The sequence below is a fragment of the Schistocerca serialis genome, chromosome 4 (assembly GCF_023864345.2).
Source record: "Schistocerca serialis cubense isolate TAMUIC-IGC-003099 chromosome 4, iqSchSeri2.2, whole genome shotgun sequence".
Lineage (NCBI taxonomy): Eukaryota > Metazoa > Arthropoda > Insecta > Orthoptera > Acrididae > Schistocerca > Schistocerca serialis.
Window position 1 is genome coordinate 972,251,859 of NC_064641.1, and position 21,696 is coordinate 972,273,554.

At 40.1% G+C, this 21,696-nt stretch overlaps 1 protein-coding gene across 1 annotated transcript in view; it reads left to right on the forward strand.

Annotated features, from left to right (window-relative positions):
- Nucleotides 1–15,728, forward strand: part of LOC126473634 (uncharacterized) — a 157,009-nt gene extending 141,281 nt beyond the window's left edge. The window contains exons 7-8 of the mRNA XM_050100819.1: nt 3,246–3,470; nt 14,631–15,728. Coding sequence (XP_049956776.1) covers nt 3,246–3,256 — 11 coding nt within the window. The 3' untranslated portion in view covers nt 3,257–3,470; nt 14,631–15,728. The remainder of the gene's footprint in view (nt 1–3,245; nt 3,471–14,630) is intronic.
- The last annotated feature ends 5,968 nt before the right edge of the window (nt 15,729–21,696 follow it).

Here is a 21,696-nt window from a genome sequence, read left to right on the forward strand (position 1 = left end):
TTTTGAACTTGCCTGCACTAGTATCTAGGATCAGTGATTACAACAGAACACTTTTCAGTACTCTTGGAGTTGAGTGCAAGGATATGAAAGCAGCTATTGAGGAAGCTGTAGACATTAACAATGAAGGGGAAAAAGACATTGTGAGTCTCTTGTGATGAAACCTGGATGAAAAGGGGCAATACACTACATCGTGGTGTAACATGTCATTAGTGTAGATACAGGGAAAATCTTAGTCTTCCAAGTAATGAGCAAGTATTGCTCTCAGTGTGACACAAGAAAGAACAATGATGGCAGTGAAGAAGAAAGGTGGCAGCAGGAGCACAAGAAAGTATGCAGCAAGAAACTTGGGGCTAAGTGGTGGAATGGAAGCAGCGGGGACAAAACTAATATTCCAGAGGTCAGTTGAAAAATATGGTGTTAGTTATGTGAAGTTTCTAGGTAATGGACCTTCCAGTGCTTTTAAGACTGTTTGAGAGAGCAATTGTTATGGCTCACAAAAACTAAATTTGAAAACCTGGACTGTGTGTGGCATATTCAAAAGTGAATGGGGGGTAGACTACTCTAATTGAAGAAAGAAATGAAAGGCAAGAAATTAGAAGGAAGTTCACACTTACAAAAAACCCATCGGGGGTAACTTCGTAGTGTGGAAACAATGTGCAAGTCGTGTGGGCAAATTCTTTCATAGACTTTCCACAGATGGTGATCCTCAACATTCCCTTTGTGACATATAGTGATGCAAATATCTTCAGGCAGAAGCCAGTGGAAAGCCATACACTAACAAACATCGTTTGCCACTTGCTGTTTTAGATGCTATAAAACTAACTTTCAGGTATCTAGCCAATCCTGAACTGCTGAAAAAATGTGTACACGGGAAAACACAGAATGTAAATGAGAACTAGAATCACCTTGTTTGGATGCGTTGTCCAAAAACACTATTTGTATCCTCAATTGTTGTGAACATCCCTGCATGTGACGTCTGTCTAGCATTCAATAGTCGAAATGCAGGTAAGGTTAAGCGCATGCAGAGACCGGCCTTCCATCCAGGTGCATTCACACTCGAGACGCACACAAGCATTGATGAAGCATTACTGGAGAAAGCTCAGGCAGCAGAAAGAAAAATGCAAAATTTGAAGTATCAGCGACACGACACGTAAGTTGCAGACAGGCCCACCCAACCGCCCCCCCCCTCCCCCCCCTCCCACACACACACACACACACACACACACACACACACACACACACACACACACACACACACACACACACGCACGCATACACACAGCGAGATGCTGCAGTCGGCAGTCATGTGTGCATGAGACATGCCTGCTACTCCAGGAAGACGAGGAAGAAAAAAAAGATTCAGGACATGGACATCATTAGTCACTAGATGCACACCAATATTGTCAAAAATTTGAATAAAAAGTTTAAATGTCAATTGCCATAAACTGACTTTTCTTAGCTATAATGTACCTTTTTCTCAGGAACTGTAAAAGCTAACATTCTGATATTTGCTGTAGTTCTTAAGATTACTGAATAATCCTGCTCAGCAGTTTTCCATTATATTTTCTCTGAGAAAAGTTCTCCTTTAAAATTTGAGAAATATAGAGCAGTCCCTGGTAACACAAAACTGAAAAATTAATTTCAAAGCAACTACGACCTTAAACAAAAATCGGTTCCACACATTTTATTAGCCACTTATGTAGATGTAAACTGTGAAATTCCACTTTTATTGCTCAAGTAGTTTACGAGAAAAGGTTATAGAAATAATGGTTCAAAATGGTTCAAATAGCTCTGAGCACTATGGGACTTAACATCTGAGGTCATCAGTCCCCTAGAACTTAGAACTACTTAAACCTAACTAACCTAAGCACATCACACACATCCATGCCCGAGGCAGGATTCGAACCTGCGACCATAGCAGTCACGCGGTTCCGGACTGAAGCGCCTAGAACCGCATGGCCACTGCGGCCGGCTAAACAATGGTAATTGAAAAATAAAATCCTTATAAGATGTTTGTCATCATGCATTGTCAACCAAAAACTGCACAGAATATCAAGCATTATGTTGTACATAATAGCCTCAAGTTTTAGTATTTTAGCTGTCATATTGTTGGAGATACATATGTTAAAGTACAAGAAGACATTTTGCCCTATGCCTGTCCTTAGAGAGTATCATTTTCTTATTAGTACTCTCCACACTCAGGAAGACCTTCAGGGTTTGATGATGATCATTCAGATGCTTGAATCCACAATGATCCAGGTTGGTGTTCTTGAGGACTGCCAAATGTGATGAACTATGATCATTTCACCATCATATGATATTTGCATGCAGGGGGGAAGGTTCAAAAATTGGCTGCATGGATACCACATGGTCCAAGCCAAAATCACAAAAATCAGTGGGTAGCCATATGTGCGTCTCTGCTTATTTATCGTCCACTGGCTCGTGAACAACACTGACCATTCCTATCCTGTATCGTGACTAGTGGTGAGAAAGGGTTCCTTTATGATAACGTAAGGAAAAGAAATGAGGCTGAACCCAAATTAAGCAGCAACTCCCTGCGTAAAGACCTGTGCACATCCACAAAAAATAATTTTATGCATCTGGTGGAACGGCAACGGAGGGGTGTACTTCCCCGAGGTGTAACAGTCACTGCTGACGATAACTGTCAAAAACTGACACATCTTGCAGATGTAATCTGAAAACAGTGACCAGGAAGATGGGGTCAAGTGATGCTGCTCCACAATAATGCATGCCTGCATTCTGCTAGACTGACAGGAATTGGATTGGGAAGTCACACCACACCCATCTGATCTTGCACCCTCAGTTTTCACCTTTTCTACTCTCTATCAAACAACCTTAAAGAAAATTGATTTCTGGATGAAAATGTGCTTCAAACATGGCTCAACAAGTTCTTTGCCTCAAAACCAAATGATTTCTACTGCTGCAGAACTGAAATGTTACCCCAGACGTTGTAAATAGTGATGGAGAACATATTATTGACGACTAAAGACTGTTATGTGTGTCTTTTGTGTTTATTAAACTTATGGAAAAATGCTACGAACTTATGCACTAAACCGATACATTGTATTGGAGTTTAATTGCTTTTACTTGAAGATATTCATAATTTTTTGATTTCCATCAAAGATTCTCTGTTTTGCTGGCAACAACTGGAAGTAAAATCCATTACAATTTTCTCTACCAGCTTGTCCCCAAATAAACGACAGCACACTCATGGTTTGTTTCAGATTGGACGTGACAGATTGCAGAACACTCGGCGGGGCCCTGTTCCCCTACCTCGTCGGGCTGCCGCGACTTCACACGCTTTGAATGGAAAATATGGCTTTTGCGAGGCTGCAACTGGGTGTGAGCAGCATCCTCGAATTGTCAGGTGTGCGCTGCCTGACATTCGATTATTCCGTTGTCGCTGGAGTGCCGTTTGAAAAGTTTCCAGAAAAGCTCGTCAATCTCAGGTAACAAAAGATCTACACCTGTTAGATTACCCTGCAATTCACACTGTGTGTTTGGCAATGGGTTCCTAAATATAGAGCATACCAAGAAGTGGTACAGAATGGGACAGTGCTTTAATGCCACTGCTTATCAGTATGACATCCTGAAGACACATTCCAGTTGGAAACGGCTGTCTTCCAGCCACATATTTGAGCCATCGTATCCCTCTACAGTTTTTACCCACCGTACTTCCCTCCAATAACAAACTGACAATTTGTTTGTGTCCCAGGTTGGGACCTACTGACAAATCCTTTCTTTTAATCAAGTTGTGCCATAAATATTTTTCTTCCCCAGTTTCTGTCTACTTTCTCCTTGGGTATTCGATTTACCCATCTAATCTACAGCATTCTTTTGCACCATCTTATTTCAAAAACTTCTATTCTTTTCTTATCTGAACTGTTTATTTTACATGTTTCACATTTATATGAGGCTTTACTCCAGCCAGAAAAGACTTCCTAAGCTCTTTTTCAGAAGTGATTTTCTTCATATTTTCACTTGCTGCTTCACGTCTTCTCTACTTTAACCAGCATCATTTATTTTGCTGCTCAAATAGCAAAACTCATTCACTCGTTTAGTATCTCATTTCTGAATCTGATTCTCTCAGTACTGCCTGATTTAATTTGACTACATGCCATTACCCTCATTTTACTTTTGTTGATGTTCATCTTATAATCTCTTTCCAAGACAGTAGCCATCCTGTTAAACTGCTTTTCCGAGTCATATGGTCCCTCTGACAGGATTATAATGTCAGCAGCAAACCTTTTCTCTGTCAGAATTAAAATGTCGCCAACAAACTTCAAACAGAAAACAACACAACTAAGAAATTAACAGGAAAGCTACACCTTAATAACATCATATTCGTATAAATGATTGACAGGTAGATAATAAAATGAAATTAAATTAAAGCATCGTCAGAAGAGCTCATAAAGGGAGCAGCACAGTACTGATCAATGAAGAGCAATATATAGAAAAAAAATCAAAGATTTCATCTGTGGTGTCACCGCCAGACACCACACTTGCTAGGTGGTAGCTTAAATCGGCCGCGGTCCATTTAGTACAAATCGGACCCGCGTGTCGCCACTGTGTGATCGCAGACCTAGCGCCACCACAAGGCAGGTCTCGAGATACGATATAGCACTCGCCCCAGTTGTACGGACGACATTGCTAGCGACAATACGGACAAAGCCTTCCTCTCATTTGCCGAGAGACAGTTAGAATAGCCTTCTGCTGAGTCCATGGCTACGACCTAGCAAGGCGCCATTAGCCTTACCTAGTTTGAGAGTTATCGTATAAATGTCTCAAGAAGAACGCTGTATTCATCAAAGAATAAAAGTTAAGTATAAAGCAGCTACGTACTTTTCTTGCTACCATTCAATAGTTATCCTGTTCCAGACTTGACGCCGGTCGGCGTGTGTGTACGCGTGCCTTTCTTTCGGCTCCCTTCCCAGTGTGGCGTAGCAAGCTTGTTACGCCACATCATCATCTCCTTGAACAATATCAGAAAACTGAAATCCAATCCAGCAGCACATTTCCTGACACACATAACAAACAATTTCAAAGACATCAAACACATACTCACAGGTAAACAAAAACAACACATCACACAGAAGAACCCAAAATCTCCAACACTCAGAGGCTGACCTGAGGTTCACAAACCCCTTATTCCAGTGAGGGCCATTATCAACTTGATGAATGCACTACCTACCATGTGGCAAAACACATGCAAAAATTGTAACATAGCAATATGAAATGAAGAGCAGCAGAACAGTGAAACACACAAATGAGTGCATAACACAAATAAAAGACTTACACATATCACAAACAGCACCTCTCATAATTTTCAACAAAGAGAATATGTACAACTTGATACCCAGTGCAGACACAATAAAACTAATTGAAGAAAATCTACTGACGTTTAACAAACTACCGGCAGAAAAGAAAAGACCAAAACCCTTCAAGCAATCACATCCAAAAATTACTTCCAGTTTGAAAAGGAATTTTACTTACAAAAAGATGGCCTTCCAGTGTGATCGTCAGTATCAGAAACATTGGCAAACATATTTATCAGCCACATAGAAAACACATTCTTTGATAAAAACATCATAAGGAAATGACACATAATTGTTTACTGGTACAGGTGGCAGGGGTAAAATACAGGGAACGAAAGGCTATTTACAATTTGTACAGAAACCAGATGGCAGTTATAAGAGTCGAGGGACATGAAAGGGAAGCAGTGGTTGGGAAGGGAGTGAGACAGGGTTGTAGCCTCTCCCCGATGTTGTTCAATCTGTATATTGAGCAAGCAGTGGAGGAAACAAAAGAAAAATTCGGAGTAGGTATTAAAATTCACGGAGAAGAAATAAAAACTTTGCTGTCTCTGATAGAATTACAATGACATCGGCAAACCTCAAAGGACTTGGAAGAGCAGTTGAACGGAATGGACAGTGCCTTGAAAGGAGGATATAAGATGAACATCAACAACAGCAAAACGAGGATAATGGAATGTAGTTGAATTAAGTCGGGTTATGTTGAAGGAATTAGATTAGGAAGTGAGACACTTAAAGTAGTAAATGAGTTTTGCTATTTGAGGGGCAAAATAACTACATTTTATATCTTCTCTACTTCGACCATCAGCAGACTGGCAATGGCAAGGAAAGCATTTCTGAAGAAGAGAAATTCGTTAACATCAAGTATTGGTTTAAGTGTCAGGAAGTCGTTTATAAATAGTTTGTACAAGAAGAGAATAGAAGCTTTCGAAATGTGGTGCTACAGAAGACTGCTGAAGATTAGATCGGTAGATCACATAACTAATGATGAAGTATTGAACAGAATTAAGGAGAAGAGGAGTTTGTGGCACAACTTGACCAGAAGAAGGGATCGGTTAGTAGGACACGTTCTGAGGCATCAAGGGATCACAAATTTAGCATTGGAGGGCAGCGTGGAGGGTAAAAATCGTAGAGGGAGACCAAGAGATGAATACACTAAGCAGATTCAGAAGGATGTAGGTTGCAGTAGGTACTGGGAGATGAAGAAGCTTGCACAGGATAGAGTAGCATGGAGAGCTGCATCAAACCAGTGTCTGGACTGAAGACCACAACAACAGCAACAAATCTGTGGATGTCATAACCTGTAGGGTGAATGAACCAACAGAGTAAATAGATAAACTTCATACAGACATAAAGAGCATGAAAATAAATAAATAAATAAATAAATAAATTCAATTCACCATGGAAAAAGAAACACAAAATCAAATACATTTCGTGGATATAACAATAAAGAGAGACAGCAGTAGGCACACATTTGACATATTCAGAAAGCGAAGAGCCACAGATACAATTACACATGCTTCAACCAACTATCAGTAAAATAAAAAATTATCAGCCCTATGACATATACCACTCAGCCAAGAAAACCATGAAAAAGAATTACAACCATACAACTAATTGCCAAACAATGTTTATAAAATCCATATAGTGCAAAAGACTCAACCCCAAAATCAAAATATAACTAAAGAAAAATGAAAACAAGCAGAGAACACAAACACCTAAAAATGCCATAGACACTACAACACACACAGAAACACAAACTAACAGACATAACTAACAGAAAGAAATGGCGCAATTTAATATACACACAGAATAACAAATACACTAGAGAAACAGGGATTACACATTGCTTATGGAATGAGATACCCATTCCTGTCACATTTACAAACAACAACAGACAAACCAGATATATACCAAGGAGTGTACCACCGAGACTGTATGCTCTTCCTAAAGTGCATAAAGAAGGTCTGCCTTTACGGCCTATAGTCAGTAATATTGACGCACCCACATATGATTTAGCCAAACATCTAGCTTCTTTGTTGAGACCATTTGTTGGCAAATGTTCACACCATGTACGGAACTCTGCTGATTTTATTAATAGACTGGGGGCTCTCCACTTAAGGCGGGGTAGGACGTCAGACGGGCCGACTTGGAGCAGGAGAGGCACCACAGGACATTTTATTTTCTGCTGTCTATACTTTTACAAATAAAGTCATAAAACTTTGTCAGCATGACCAGGAAGGATTCAGTATTCACAATCATAGCAGTGGAAGTCCAAAAATATAACAAAATGATTTTTTTTTAGGTATGAAATTTCATCATTTTTTCGCTTACTGTTGGCTGCATTTGTTGCTGTAGGTACATTTTTCTTCACAAGTAAGAGAGATTCTTTGATGAATTTTGCACAGCATACAAACCATACTTACAGGTGTATGAAACTCTAGAATTTTCCAAATCTATTAAAAGCTGTGGTAAAAATTGAGATAATTAACTACAAAATTTAATTTTTTTTCTAAACATAAAGTATAAAACATAACAGCTCATTCATTTTTTCAAAAATTAAATAGATTCTAGAGTTTCAGACAGCTGTAAGTACGGTTTGTATGCTGTGCAAAATTCATCGAACAGTCTCTCTTACTTATGAAGAAAAGTGTACCTATCGCAACAAATGCAGCCAATAGTAAGTGGAAAAATGATGAAATTTCACATGTAAAAAAATTATTTTGTCATGTTTTTTAACTTCCGCTGCTACGAGTGTGAATCCTGAATCCTTCCTGGTCGTGCTGACAAAGTTTTATGAATTTACTTGTAAAAGTATGTCCTGTGGTGCCTCTCCTGTTCAAAGTCGGCTCGTTTGACGTCCTACCCCCCTTAAGTAGTTCGGATCTTCTAGTGAGTTTTGATGTAATTTCCCTTTTCACAAAAGTACCTCTTGCAGATTCCTTGATTCTAATTGGTCAACAGTTTGAATCAGACATTATGTTGAAACAAAGCAGTACTCTTTCCTCAACTTATTTTATGTTTAACCAGGAATATTATGAACAGTCTGACGGTGTCACCATGGGCAGCCCTCTGTCTCCTCTGGTGGCTAACCTCCTTATGGAGGATTTTGAGGAGAGAGCACTTGAAACAGCGGTCTGTAAACCAACTGTTTTTTGGAGCTATGTCGATGACACTTTCATAGTGTGGCCCCACAGAGAAGAAAAGTTAATGGAGTTTTTTCATCATCTTAACTCCATCCATGAGAATATTCGATTTACTATGGAACTAGAGAAAGATGGCTGCCTTTCATTCCTGGATGTTTTGGTTAAACAGAAGAGCGACGGCACTGTGGGACATTCTGTCTATCGGAAGCCCACTCACACTGATTTGTATTTGCATTCATCAAGTTGCCATCACCCATCCCAGACTGTGAGTGTACTTAAAACCCTTGTACACAGGGTACACACGGTGTCGGATGCAGAGAATTTGCCTATGGAACTGGCACATTTGAGGATGGTGTTCAGAGACAATGGGTGCTTGACCCGGCAAATTAACAGGGCCTTCTCAACTAGAGCCAGGAACCGGGAAGTGGATAAAGAGGAGAACGTCCCAGCCAAGTCCCTAGCTTTTCTTCCCTTTGTCGGAAATATCTCCTTCAAGATAGCAAGGATTCTTAATCATTTTCATGTGAAAGTGGTTTTTTGTCCGCCTTCTACGATTTCGGATTTGCTGGGATGGATGAAGGATGATTTGTCACTGCGGAAGGCGGGAATTTACATAATACCATGTTAATGTGGTATGGCCTAAATAGGACAGACAATGCGTACAATGGAAGAGTCTTGTAAAGAACAACAACGATGCACTCACCTACTGCAAGCCAGTAAGTCTGCAGTTGTGGAACATTGTATTTCTAATGGACATTCAATGGAGTACTACAAAACTTCGATTTTGGCCACTGCAAAAACTTTTTGGACTCCATTATCAAAGAATCAGTGGAAATACGCATTGCGGGAAATCTAATGAACCGTGACAGTGGTTACCAATTGAATAATGCATGGAATCCCATCGTCTCCGAAATTTGCTCGAGACGAAGACCCCAGAAGAGTTCGATAGCTGCGGCCAGTAACAATACCCACGGCAGCTGAGTATTGCAATTCCACCAGCGAGGGTGCTGCCACTGGGAGGTGTGGCCCTATCTGTCTCTGCGACTGCAACGCATGCGCAGCATTACTATCAGTGCACTATATAAGCTGGAGTTGAGAACGTCTTTGTCAGTCCTCGTTCCACTCACCTGAAGATGGTTGGCAGTTGTACAGTCGAAATATCGTGCAGTGAAGTTTATGACGACTGGCTGCAAGCCCGAAATCTTTTTGAACACAGGAATATACTAGTTAGAATGCCAAGAACATGAACCAGTATATCTGGTGATGACAGGTGGGAATTTCAAAACAAGGTGGCGGTGGTGGTTGTTGGGATGTTTAAGGGGGACTAAACAGCTAAGGTCATCAGTCCCCCTCAAAACAAGGTATAAAGAACTTGTAAGAAGTTGGAAATATAAGAATAGCAATTCTACCTCTGCTGGATACCTGATAAAACAAGGGCATGAACTATCCAACATGGAACAGGACATGAAAATTATTAAGGTGAACAACTACAACAAAAAAACTCCAGACATTACAGGAAAACTTTCATATACAAAGAGTCCTTGCAATGAATAAGGAAGTACTTAATGAGAAAATCAATAAAAGCAGTTACTCACAGATCAGTCATTAAAACAATAACAGAGATGTGGAACATCTCTCTCTCTCTCTCTCTCTCTCTCTCTCTCTCTCTCTCTCTCTCTCTCACACACACACACACACACACACACACACACACACACACACACACACAAAACAAATGAAAAATATCAAGCCATACACACAACATAAACAAAAGACGAAAGATAAGCACACAGCGACAATTGGCATTACCCGTGGTAGACACTACATGGTGAACACATAGTGAAAGTGCAAGTGAGTTGTTGCAATAAAGGTGGGTGAAAAAATAACAGAAATCCGCCATCTGGATTATGGGGAACAAGCGAACACATCTCCAGGACCACACATATGAACTAGCATCAATGGAAATCATAAGTAACACCAAATGATAATTTAACCTCATGAAACTAGTGCTATAAATGTTGTTTCTAATCGGAAAAACAAGAGAAAAACATAAGAAAACATAACATAGTAACATATTTGGACTACTACCTAATGCATTTTTATCATAGATATAAAAACAAATATGTATTTCAGCCCACTAAAGATGCTTCATAAATGAAAGAAGTGAAACGCATATGGCAAAAAACAAACTGCCTTTCATTTAGTTGCAAAGACAAAACGTACCTCCAAGAAAAAATATTTCTTATCGCTGAACTTCAAAACCCTTTCCAAATTTTTTTTCCATATCTGTCACAGCTTCCCAACATTTTCACTGAATAATATTATGATAGCTGCAACCCTGTTTCACTCCCTTCTCAGCTGCTACCACCTTCATTTTATCTGCATCTTTTTCCACTCACATGAAGCATATGATACCACCTGGTGTCACTGTAACTCGATCCCATGGCTCTGATTTCAAGCTTCGGGAATCTGCGAGTCCAGTGGCTACACATACTCTTTATTTTTTTTTCTTTTAAGATGTCTTGAGGCCTTCAGCTGCCATTCTCTTTATTTCCTGTACGATTGTACAATTTCGGCCTTAGGCCATTTTCAAGTATTTTTATGCATGATTTTTTAGTAGCAGATTATGTCATTCACATCGTTGTTCCTGTGACATCATGTTATGCTCATAAAATAAATCCAATGTGTTCATGCTATTTTAGGAGCATGTTACTTTTGAGCAGTTACATTACATAACATTTTTATTGGTCCTTTTGATCATTTGTTGTACAAGGTATACTGTACAATATTGGACAGTTCATTGTGATTTACAATACATGTTTTTAAATCATATAACAGTATTTAAATTGTTTTAGCCTTCATATTATTACAACTGAAGGTTCAGCTTCCATACATTATATTTAACGCAAATAATTATCTTTTTTCTTTTTAGGTATTTGGCAATAAGTTTTTATGTTTCAAGATATTCATTTATACTATAATAACATTTTTGCAATAGATATTATGGACAGCAGTTTTAAATCTTGAAATGTCTTTTATTGTTTTAATGTTTGTAGGTAGCTTATTGTATAGTCTTGTTTCCTTTTGCAACTACTTGAAAGTAACACGCTCCTAAAATAGTGTGAACACTTCGGATTTATTTTATGAACATAACGTAATGTCATAGAAGCAGTGACTCATATGACATAATCTGCTACTAAAAAATCATCCATTAAATACTTGAAAACGGCTGCTGGTAAACCTTTTGGGATGTGAGGTCGTGGTCTGAGAAACTCTTCTGTTCCTGACGTTTTGTCCAGGACTGTGCTGGACATCTTCAGAGGCAGTCCTCTGCCGAGTCTTGCCGACTGACTGGTCAGACGTCCGAGAGCGACATATATACTGTAGGAAAGGGGGCATGGTCGAAGTAACACGTGATTAGCAGAGATAATCCTTGTCAAAGATAAAACTTAACTATCGATTGTCATCTTGTCAAAGATAAAGTTGTCTAGCGATTCTGCAGAGCTACTGTCCATATGTCACTAAGTTTCATTGCCTCCTATTTTCTGTTAAAATCATCCTGATGCTTATAAATTTCAATGGCTTCTCTACATAACTGTGGATAATAATTTGACGTTGTAAATAAAATTTCTGTTTCAGAAAACTTCACTTCGTGGTTTCCCGACTGAAGAGCATGCTCTGCCGATAGGAAAAATAGAGAAATCAGCTATAGCAGACTTTTGTGCTCTTTTAGCCATGTATTTACACTCCTCTTGGTAGTTCCAATATAAACTTTACCACACGTACACAGAATTTTGTATACACCACATGTCAACACAGGAGGGTGTTTATCCTTTGCAGATTGCAGCACTTGACTTATTTTCTTTGTTGGTGTAAAGACCGGTCTGATGTCATGTTTCTGTAAAATCTTACCAATCTCATCTGTTACTTTTTTAATAATACCTGAAAATGGCCTAAAGCCAAAATTGTACAATCGTACAGGAAATAAAAAGAATGACAGCCAAAGGCTACAAGAAATCTTTCAAAAAATTGCACTGAAAATTATAGACTCCTTATATGACGACTTTTGCTTGTGGTACGGCTATGAGTCCGTGGCCTTAGCTGAACGTCAACTTCAAGGTGTCGTACAGAGAGCCCATTCTTGGGACCTGTAGCAAGGCTCCCAGTTTTCCTCCAATAAAGCACATATCATACATTTTTGTCGCCACAACACGGTCTGTGCAAATCGAAAGCTCTACTTAGAAATCCAGTGCCGTGAGATACATTGACCTTCTTCTGGGCTCCTATTATAATAGACACTGTTACACCATACCTGTCAGCTTAAAACAAGTTGGATGCAGAATCTCAATGCTCTCCACTTTCTTACGTCTTTTTCCACTTTTGTGTGTGGTTCGTACTGCACAGCTTGTAACGGTCGTCATCACTCGGGTACTCTTTCCAGATGGTCCTTCCATTTAATTCTAAATTCATATATCTTATCATTTTTTTATTCAACTTTGAACTGTTTTTGTAATATGCATTTTTATTTTGTCTATTTTTGCGTATCCTTTCACCATTCATAGGAATCTCATTTCCAGCACTTGAATCTTATTTTTTAGTGCATAATGATTGGTATATAAGTTCATAGTGTTTTTCCATAAGTTTAATAAACACAATAGATACTCATAACAGAGACTTTAGTCATCAGTAATATATTCTCCTTCACTGTTTACAACAGTCTGCCAATGCCGGTGTAAATTTTTGATTCTACGACTAGAAATCGTTCTTTCAAGACGAAGAACTCGTCGAGCCACTTTTGGAGCACATTTTCATGTCGAATTGAATTTCCCTGAAGGTTGTTTGATGAAAAGCAGAAGGATGAAAATTTTAGGGTATAAGATCAGGTGAATAAGGTGGGTGTGGAATGACTTCCCTACCCAACTCCTATGTAGTGTTTTTTGTCAGTGATGCAAAATGCAGTCTAGCATTATCGTGGAGTAGCATCGCTTCACGCAGTCTTCCTGGTCGTTGTTCTCAGACTGTGTCTGTGAGATGTCTCAGCTCGTAACAATAAATATCAGCAGTGACGGTTACACCCAAGGGAAGCAATTCGAGGCACGCCCCACCATCACTGTTCCATCAGATGCATTACGTTATCTTTTGTGAATACGTGCAAGTCTTTGTACGGACAGTTGCTAATTTGTTTGCGCCTTAACCATTCCTTTCTTTTCCTAATGTTAGCATAAAGACACCATTTCTCGTCACCCGTAAGGATCGGTCGGAGGTGTTCACGAGTCAGTTCACGACGAGCGAGAATAGGTGCAAGTACGGCCACCTGTTCATTTTTATGATTTCGGTTTAGTGTGTGCGGTACCCATTTGCCCAATTTTTGAACCTTCCCCATTGCGTGCAAATGTTGCACAATGGTGGAACGATCACAGTTCATCACATTTGCCAGTTCTCAAGCACACTGACACGGACGAGTGTGGATTAATGCATTTAAACTATCTTCCTTCGTCAAGCCCCGAAGGTCTTCCTGATTTCAGGCAGTCACTAATGTCGAAACAATACTTCTTAAAATGAAAAAAACAATTTTCTTGTTACGCTCTGTCCATTGGCATTATCCCGATGTTTCTGGCCACCTCCACTGCTGTCCGAAAAGTTCAGATTTCTCCACTCGGCCCTCAGTTTTCTACTCTACTCACTATCTCAAAATGACAAAATGGCAATATGTGAATGCAAGTAGCAACAGCAAACTACAAAGAAAAACTGATAATCGCTAAATAAACCCGTAGCGACTGGATTACCGATAAGCAAAACAAAAACGCTATGAAGTTGTTCGCCAAACTAATGTTACACTTGTATTTCCTGCAGCCATTTACCCCCTTGCCTCGTTCAGCCCCTCTCACTCTGGAACTGCTCCTTCCCTGTGCATACTGTCACTCTCCTCTTGTTACCTACCCCCCCCCCCCCCCCCCCTGCACCCTTTCCTACCTCGTATCCCAGTATGTCACTTCCTTTTAGATTCTTTTCTCATTTTTTCTCTGAGATAAATATGAGCCTCCATGTATATAATTAAATTTTCTGTTGTTCAAACATGCACAATATAGAGGTAACTCCATTGGATGGCCACGTTGTCACAGTAAAAGCAGTGTTTTCATTCTTATCACAGGGAGCTGGGAGTCAAAGAGTGTCAAGGTGACCCGAAGGCCGTAGAAGGGCTGGCCAAGCAGATGCCCGGTCTTAAAATCCACGGCGTCATTCGACCTTTGTAACCGGCTTTCTACGTGTCCGATAACGAGTGTGGTGCAGAACTTGAAGAGGAGGAGAATGTGTTGCTTCGCAGTGCAGAGGAAGCAGTGGATGACTGGAGAGTTGCAGTGATAGTTAAAGAGTGATAACGATGTCTAGGATTAAAGCAGTATATCTGTTCTCTTTCTAGAGAATATATAAAACTGATATGATATTTATAGGGAACTAATTTTAAATACTGATTGCATCTCAGCTGGAATATTGTAACTGGGCCAAAATTTAATACTTCTCAACTTTTGTTACTAGACTGTGTGTCGTAGTGGACTGCTGCAGGCTGTCAGGTCGAAAATATTTATTTTGGGTGTAACGTCACATTAACATTGGTGGAAACTGTTTTGAAACAGGGTAATTACAAGTAATTGTGGAAGTGTGTAGAAAGAACATAAATTATTTACAGTAATATTAGGAAAAGGATAGTGTGCAACTCAGTGGGTCATCTTTACACTGATTAGCAGACAAGTACAACGAATAGACTGTTATACATTCTAGCTTCTGGCCGTGTTCGCTCGTGCGAACGTACGCATATTTTCTTTGCCGAAGGAGGCTCTGACAGAAAGCGGTAATGTGTAACAGTCTTTTAGTTGTGCCTGACTGCCAATCCTTTTTTTAAAATTGTTGATATTCCAGCCTGAAGTTTCCATTGTTTAACCATCTGCAATAGTGTTTGAATTCTGGCTTTAACGATCTGCAATGACGCTCGGTTTCTCGTCGTAATGACAGTGGATTTGAAACAACTTTTTCTTTACGAGATAAAGTGGCAAGACTGATGAGGTAGCCATTCTTAAATATCACTGGCTGGACTAGCATGTATTATTGTGTACAGTAATTAATTTAAAATAGTTATGAAATATTTGTTATCTGTTTATCCAAAAAAAATTTTCTTGCTTATTTATTCACTTTTTATTTGTATTATGTGCAAGTTTCATCAAAATAAATGTTCTCTTTGTGGTAATCTGAAGTTAGAAACTTTTGTCAGTTTTTATGAACTAGTGAAACAATAATAAATTAGCACCAGATACCCTATTATTTTAAGTGTCAATTATACAGGTATTTATCAGGTTACTACTAATTAACATTTTTAAACTTGGCGATATCACGTTCCATTCAGAGCAACGTACCCTTTGAGTTATAAGATGTGATCGACTGTGCTTAATTTATGTCTCTGTACATCTGTGTCATCAGAAAATCTTCTTTAAAGTAATGAGTTCATAGTTCATGTCCGAGAGAGGGGGGCGGGCGGGGGGAGGGGGGGGGGGGGAAGGAAAGAAAGAAATACCCAGAAGGGGAGGAGGAAAAGAAATGAAACTTCACAAGTTGAGAGGGTATGTGATGTAGGAATGATTACAGAATGGAGTCAAATTTACAAAATCTTGGCAGTACGAGCCCACTTAACCAGTACGATGTCGCCCCCACTCTGGCCTGGATGCGTGCACTGACATGGCTGGGAAGGATGTCGTACACTGGCTGCATCCTCTCCTGAGGGGAGCCGGCCCCCAGCTGGCACTCAGTACCCTGCGTACTGGCACTCGGATAGGCTCGATGCCCGAACTGGTCTCGCGCATCTTCTATCAGTGGCGAAACTGGCGATTGTTTTGTTTGCAGAACTCCCTCAATATCATGCCGTTGTAACATTTTTAAACAAACCAGGTGGATTCTTTCACGCTGTTACATTTTTCTCCCCCGCCACTAGCTCCCTCATCCCCCGCCCCGCCCCCTTTCCTTTCCTTTGTGTGTGTGTGTGTGTGTGTGTGTGTGTGTGTGTGTGTGTGTGTGTGTGTGTGTAAACATCATTGGCTTATCATTTGTATGGCAGGTGTGCACAATATCAAAAGTCTCAAATATTAGCTCAGGCTAATTTTATTATCTATTACATTCGTCTGGTTACCTAGAAGCCATTAGTGTAATTAGTTTACTAAAAACTGTGCTGACTACAAATACCAGTAACATAAAACATTGTTATCATTGTTCATGTGTAAACATCTATCTCATTACTGGCTTTCAGATAAAGTATTTATAGATGCAGCTAATGTCGGGAAACTGGTGGTGAGTTTTGCTCACAACTAGTTTCAGAGTAATTAGCATTTATAGTTGAAGCGTTGTTACCAAAAACAGAATACCATTTTTTGGCAAACTAAGCAGCATAATCCAATAGCAATTATTGTTTTATTTAAAATTCCTCAGTCACACTGTGGTGGGTGTACTGTAAGACCTTCGGTACACACACCATCAGATTATATGACTTGTCACTCTAACGAAGTAGGCGAGTGTCAACAATATGTCTCATGGTCCTATCGTGGCGTGTTTATCTTCTGCCGTTTGGTCAGACGATAGAAATGCCACTTGCACGCTTAGAGTAGCAGATTGATGGTGAACAACTTTAAACAGAACTTGATTAATTTTCACACACATTTATTAAAATAATAACAAGCCTAAAAACTACTTAACTTGGTTCTGGATGCTATTTACAATTGACACTCTGAAGTTCCTTTGTCAAGTATCAGAGACATGTGACAATAAGATTAACGTACCAAGACCAAAGTGTCTGCCATATTCCTGTACACAGCCGTGAAGATAAATGAATAATCTTATTAGGCGCAAACTGAAACTTGACTATTGACTGGTACAGACAAATGCAGACTGGTACAGACTAATGCAGACTGACTAATCGGAGGTCTGTACACTTGTTATAATACCTCGAGCGTTCAGGTATCACTGCGCGAGTGTGATCCGCAAGGACAAAAGGTTCTACGTTAGCAGCAATCTCATTGGCTGTGTTACATATTAATACGCGGATCGGCGGAAGCAGAATTTGGTCCATCTCTTAAGACAGCGCCATCTCGTAGTGCGGAGACGGACGAACGCTGCGCCTGCGCTGTTGTGCTTAGCGGGGTGCGCTCTAGTGGGAAAGTTGTGTACGCGCTAACTACGCGGAACTATGTACACAACACACACAAATCTTATTCCACTATTTGACCGAGCGAGGTGGTGCACGGTGAGCACACTGGACTCGAATTTGGGAAGTTGACGGTTCAATCCTGTGTCATACACATTTAGGTTTTCTGCGATTTCCCTACATCACTCTACGGAAATGCCGGGACAGTTCCTATCGGAGAGTGCGGCCAATTTCCTTCCCTGTCTTTGACACGATCTGACCTCGTGCTCCATATCTAATGACCCCGATGTTGACAGGATGTTAAATCCGACCTTCCTTCCTCGTTTCCATTATTCACAAATAGAAATCTTTAGCTATAATTTGTAAAAGGACAGCAAGTAACAGTAACTGAATGTACTGCAGATTTTTGTACTTTATAAAAGAGAGGTTGCTAAGAGCCACACGAGTCAGTCTCCAGAAGTGTATAATGTGAGCGAGATCTGTTCCAAAAATTGCTACACACTGTCGGCAGAAGAGTTAGCACTGTGTACTGAGTTTTATATGAATTTCACACCTGGGAGATCATTCTGTAGTTTAATTGCAAATTCACAGTGAATCATTCAAAAGCAACAACTAATCTCGAGAACTCTGTCAAACTTCGACAATGGTTTCTGGAAACTGTAACGACAGTATTAGACTGTGACCTGTGTTATCTCCAAATTATATTTACTGTGCATATCATTTTCATTTTGATGTGATTAGTTACTTGAAAGGATAACAATTTAAGGATGTTAATCGGTGACTGTGTTAATTGAACGTCAGCCACACATAAACTTCTGTCACTTTAGTGTTTAGGTTACTACACTTGAACAACCGTCATCATTGTAACATCAGTAGAGTGTACTATGTGGCTTATCCTTTATCTGTGCATAAATTACAGTGACTGGGACTCAGATCTGACCATAAACAAAAAGTTATTTAATATCAAAGTGCAAATAAAGTGTTTTGGATTCTAAATCTGGTGCAGACAGTATCATTTGACACAGCCTATTTTTGACAATCACTTTTCAGCCAAATCCGACGGAGGTGCTTCTACCGATGATATATTAGCACGGGTAAATAGGGTAATGTTACAACTTGGGAGTGTTATGCCATCAAAACTGGTGCCAGAGACAGGGAATTGTATGGCACTGTTCTGGATGTCTTGTCCAAAAATTACCTCGAGCAGATAGTTAGAGAACCAACTCATGAGGGTAACATCTTAGACCTCCTGGCAACAGACAGACCTGGACATACAGAATCAGTTAACATAGAGGAAGGTATCAGTGACGTCACAGCATCTGTGACGACGGTGAGCCGTGTGGCTCGATCGGCGATATTCCCACCGCCGGTACGGGTCACCTTTCCAGTGGTGTGTGCAGAGCACACGGTGGCGCCACCTCCTGGGCCGATCGAGGAGGGAGGGGCTTGTGCTGTAAATTGTGGCCGGAATAGACTACTTGGTTCTGTGCTGTTGACTTCATTTTCTTGGCCGGCCATTCCTACTCCTACTGAATCTGTCCTTGAATGTGTTAATTTCAACTTGCTTAGTACACAAGGTTCTAGTGAGAGCTGTATGTGATGTCACGATTATCGTTTACTAGGGCCTGGAGTGCTGATACATTCTGTTTGTAGATTGCTACTGTCAGTGTTAACTGCCATTGAAAACAGTTTGTCTGGCCCTTGTCTAAGTGCCGCCCGGTTATTGTATTTATATCACATGACGGAGTTAAGCTGGCTAGTTGCTATAGATATACATGGATAAAATGTTCCCTGGATATATTTTGCTGCGAATTGCAATAACATTACTGTTACGTTTCTATCTGAAGCGATAGTGTCTTTGAGAGACACGTTGTTGTTGTTGTCGTGGTCTTCAGTCCTGAGACTGGTTTGATGCAGCTCTCCATCCTACTCTATCCTGTTCAAGATTCTTCATCTCCCAATACCTACTGCAGCCTACATCCTTCTGAACCTGCTTAGTGTATTCATCTCTTGGTCTCCCTCTACGATTTTTACCCTCCACCCTGCCCTCCAATGCTAAATTTGTGATCCCTTGATGCCTCAAAACATGTCCTACCAACCGATCCCTTCTTCTTGTCAAGTTGTGCCACAAACTTCTCTTCTCCCCAATCCTATTCAATACCTCCTCATTAGTTACGTGATCTACCCACCTTATCTTCAGCATTCTTCTGTAGCACCACATTTCGAAAGCTTCTATTCTCTTCTTGTCCAAACTGGTTATCGTCCATGTTTCACTTCCATACATGGCTACACTCCATACAAATACTTTCAGAAATGACCTCCTGACAATTAAATCTATACTCGATGTTAACAAATTTCTCTTCTTCAGAAACGATTTCCTTGCCATTGCCAGTCTACATTTTATATCCTCTCTACTTCGACCAAAATCAGTTATTTTACTCCCTAAATAGCAAAACTCCTTTACTACTTTAAGTGTCTCATTTCCTAATCTAATCCCCTCAGCATCACCCGATTTAATTTGACTACATTCCATTATCCTCGTTTTGCTTTTGTTGATGTTCATCTTATATCCTCCTTTCAAGACACTGTCCATTCCATTCAACTGCTCTTCCAAGTCCTTTCCTGTCTCTGACAGAATTACAATGTCATCGGCAAACCTCAAAGTTTTTACTTCTTCTCCATGAATTTTAATACCTACTCCGAATTTTTCTTTTGTTTCCTTTACTGCTTGGTCAATATACAGATTGAGTAACATCGGAGAGAGGCTACAACCCTGTCTCACTCCTTTCCCAACCACTGCTTCCCTTTCATGCCCCTCGACTCTTATAACTGCCATCTGGTTTCTGTACAAATTGTAAATAGCCTTTCGCTCCCTGTATTTTACCCCTGCCACCTTCAGAATTTGAAAGAGAGTATTCCAGTTAACGTTGTCAAAAGCTTTCTCTAAGTCTACAAATGCTAGAAACGTAGGTTTGCCTTTTCTTAATCTTTCTTCTAAGATAAGTCGGAAGGTTAGTATTGCCTCACGTGTTCCAACATTTCTACAGAATCCAAACTGATCCTCCCCGAGGTCCGCTTCTACCAGTTTTTCCATTCGTCTGTAAAGAATTCGCGTTAGTATTTTGCAGCTGTGACTTATTAAACTGATAGTTCAGTAATTTTCACATCTGTCAATACCTGCTTTCTTTGGGATTGGAATTATTATATTCTTCTTGAAGTCTGTGGGTATTTCGCCTGTCTCATACATCTTGCTCACCAGATGGTAGAGTTTTGTCATGACTGGCTCTCCCTAGACCATCAGTAGTTCTAATGGAATGTTGTCTACTCCCGGGGCCTTGTTTCGACTCAGGTCTTTCAGTGCTCTGTCAAACTCTTCATGCAGTATCTTATCTCCCATTTCATCTTCATCTACATCCTCTTCCATTTCCATAATATTGTCCTCAAGTACATCGCCCTTGTATAAACCCTGTATATACTCCTTCCACCTTTCTGCCTTCCTTTCTTTGCTTAGAAGTGGGTTGCCATCTGAGCTCTTGATATTCATACAAGTGTTTCTCCTTTCTCCAAAGATCTCTTTAATTTTCCTGTAGGCAGTATCTATCTTACCCTAGTGAGATAAGCCTCTACATCCTTACATTTATCCTCTAGCCATCCCTGCTTAGCCATTTTGCACTTCCTGTTGATCTCATTTTTGAGACGTTGGTATTCCTTTTTGCCTGCTTCATTTACTGTGTGTTATATTTTCTCCTTTCATCAATTAAATTCAATATTTATTCTGTTCCCCAAGGATTTCTATTAGCCCTCGTCTTTTTACCTACTTGATCCTCTGCTGCCTTCACTACTTCATCCCTCAGAGCTACCCATTCTTCTTCTACTGTATTTCTTTCCCCCATTCCTGTCAATTGTTCCCTTATGCTCTGCCTGAAACTCTCTACAACCTCTGGTTTAAATATGTCTGCTTGTGTCTGTATATGTGTGTGTGTGCGTGAGTGTATACCCGTCCTTTTTTCCCCCTAAGGTAAGTCTTTCCGCT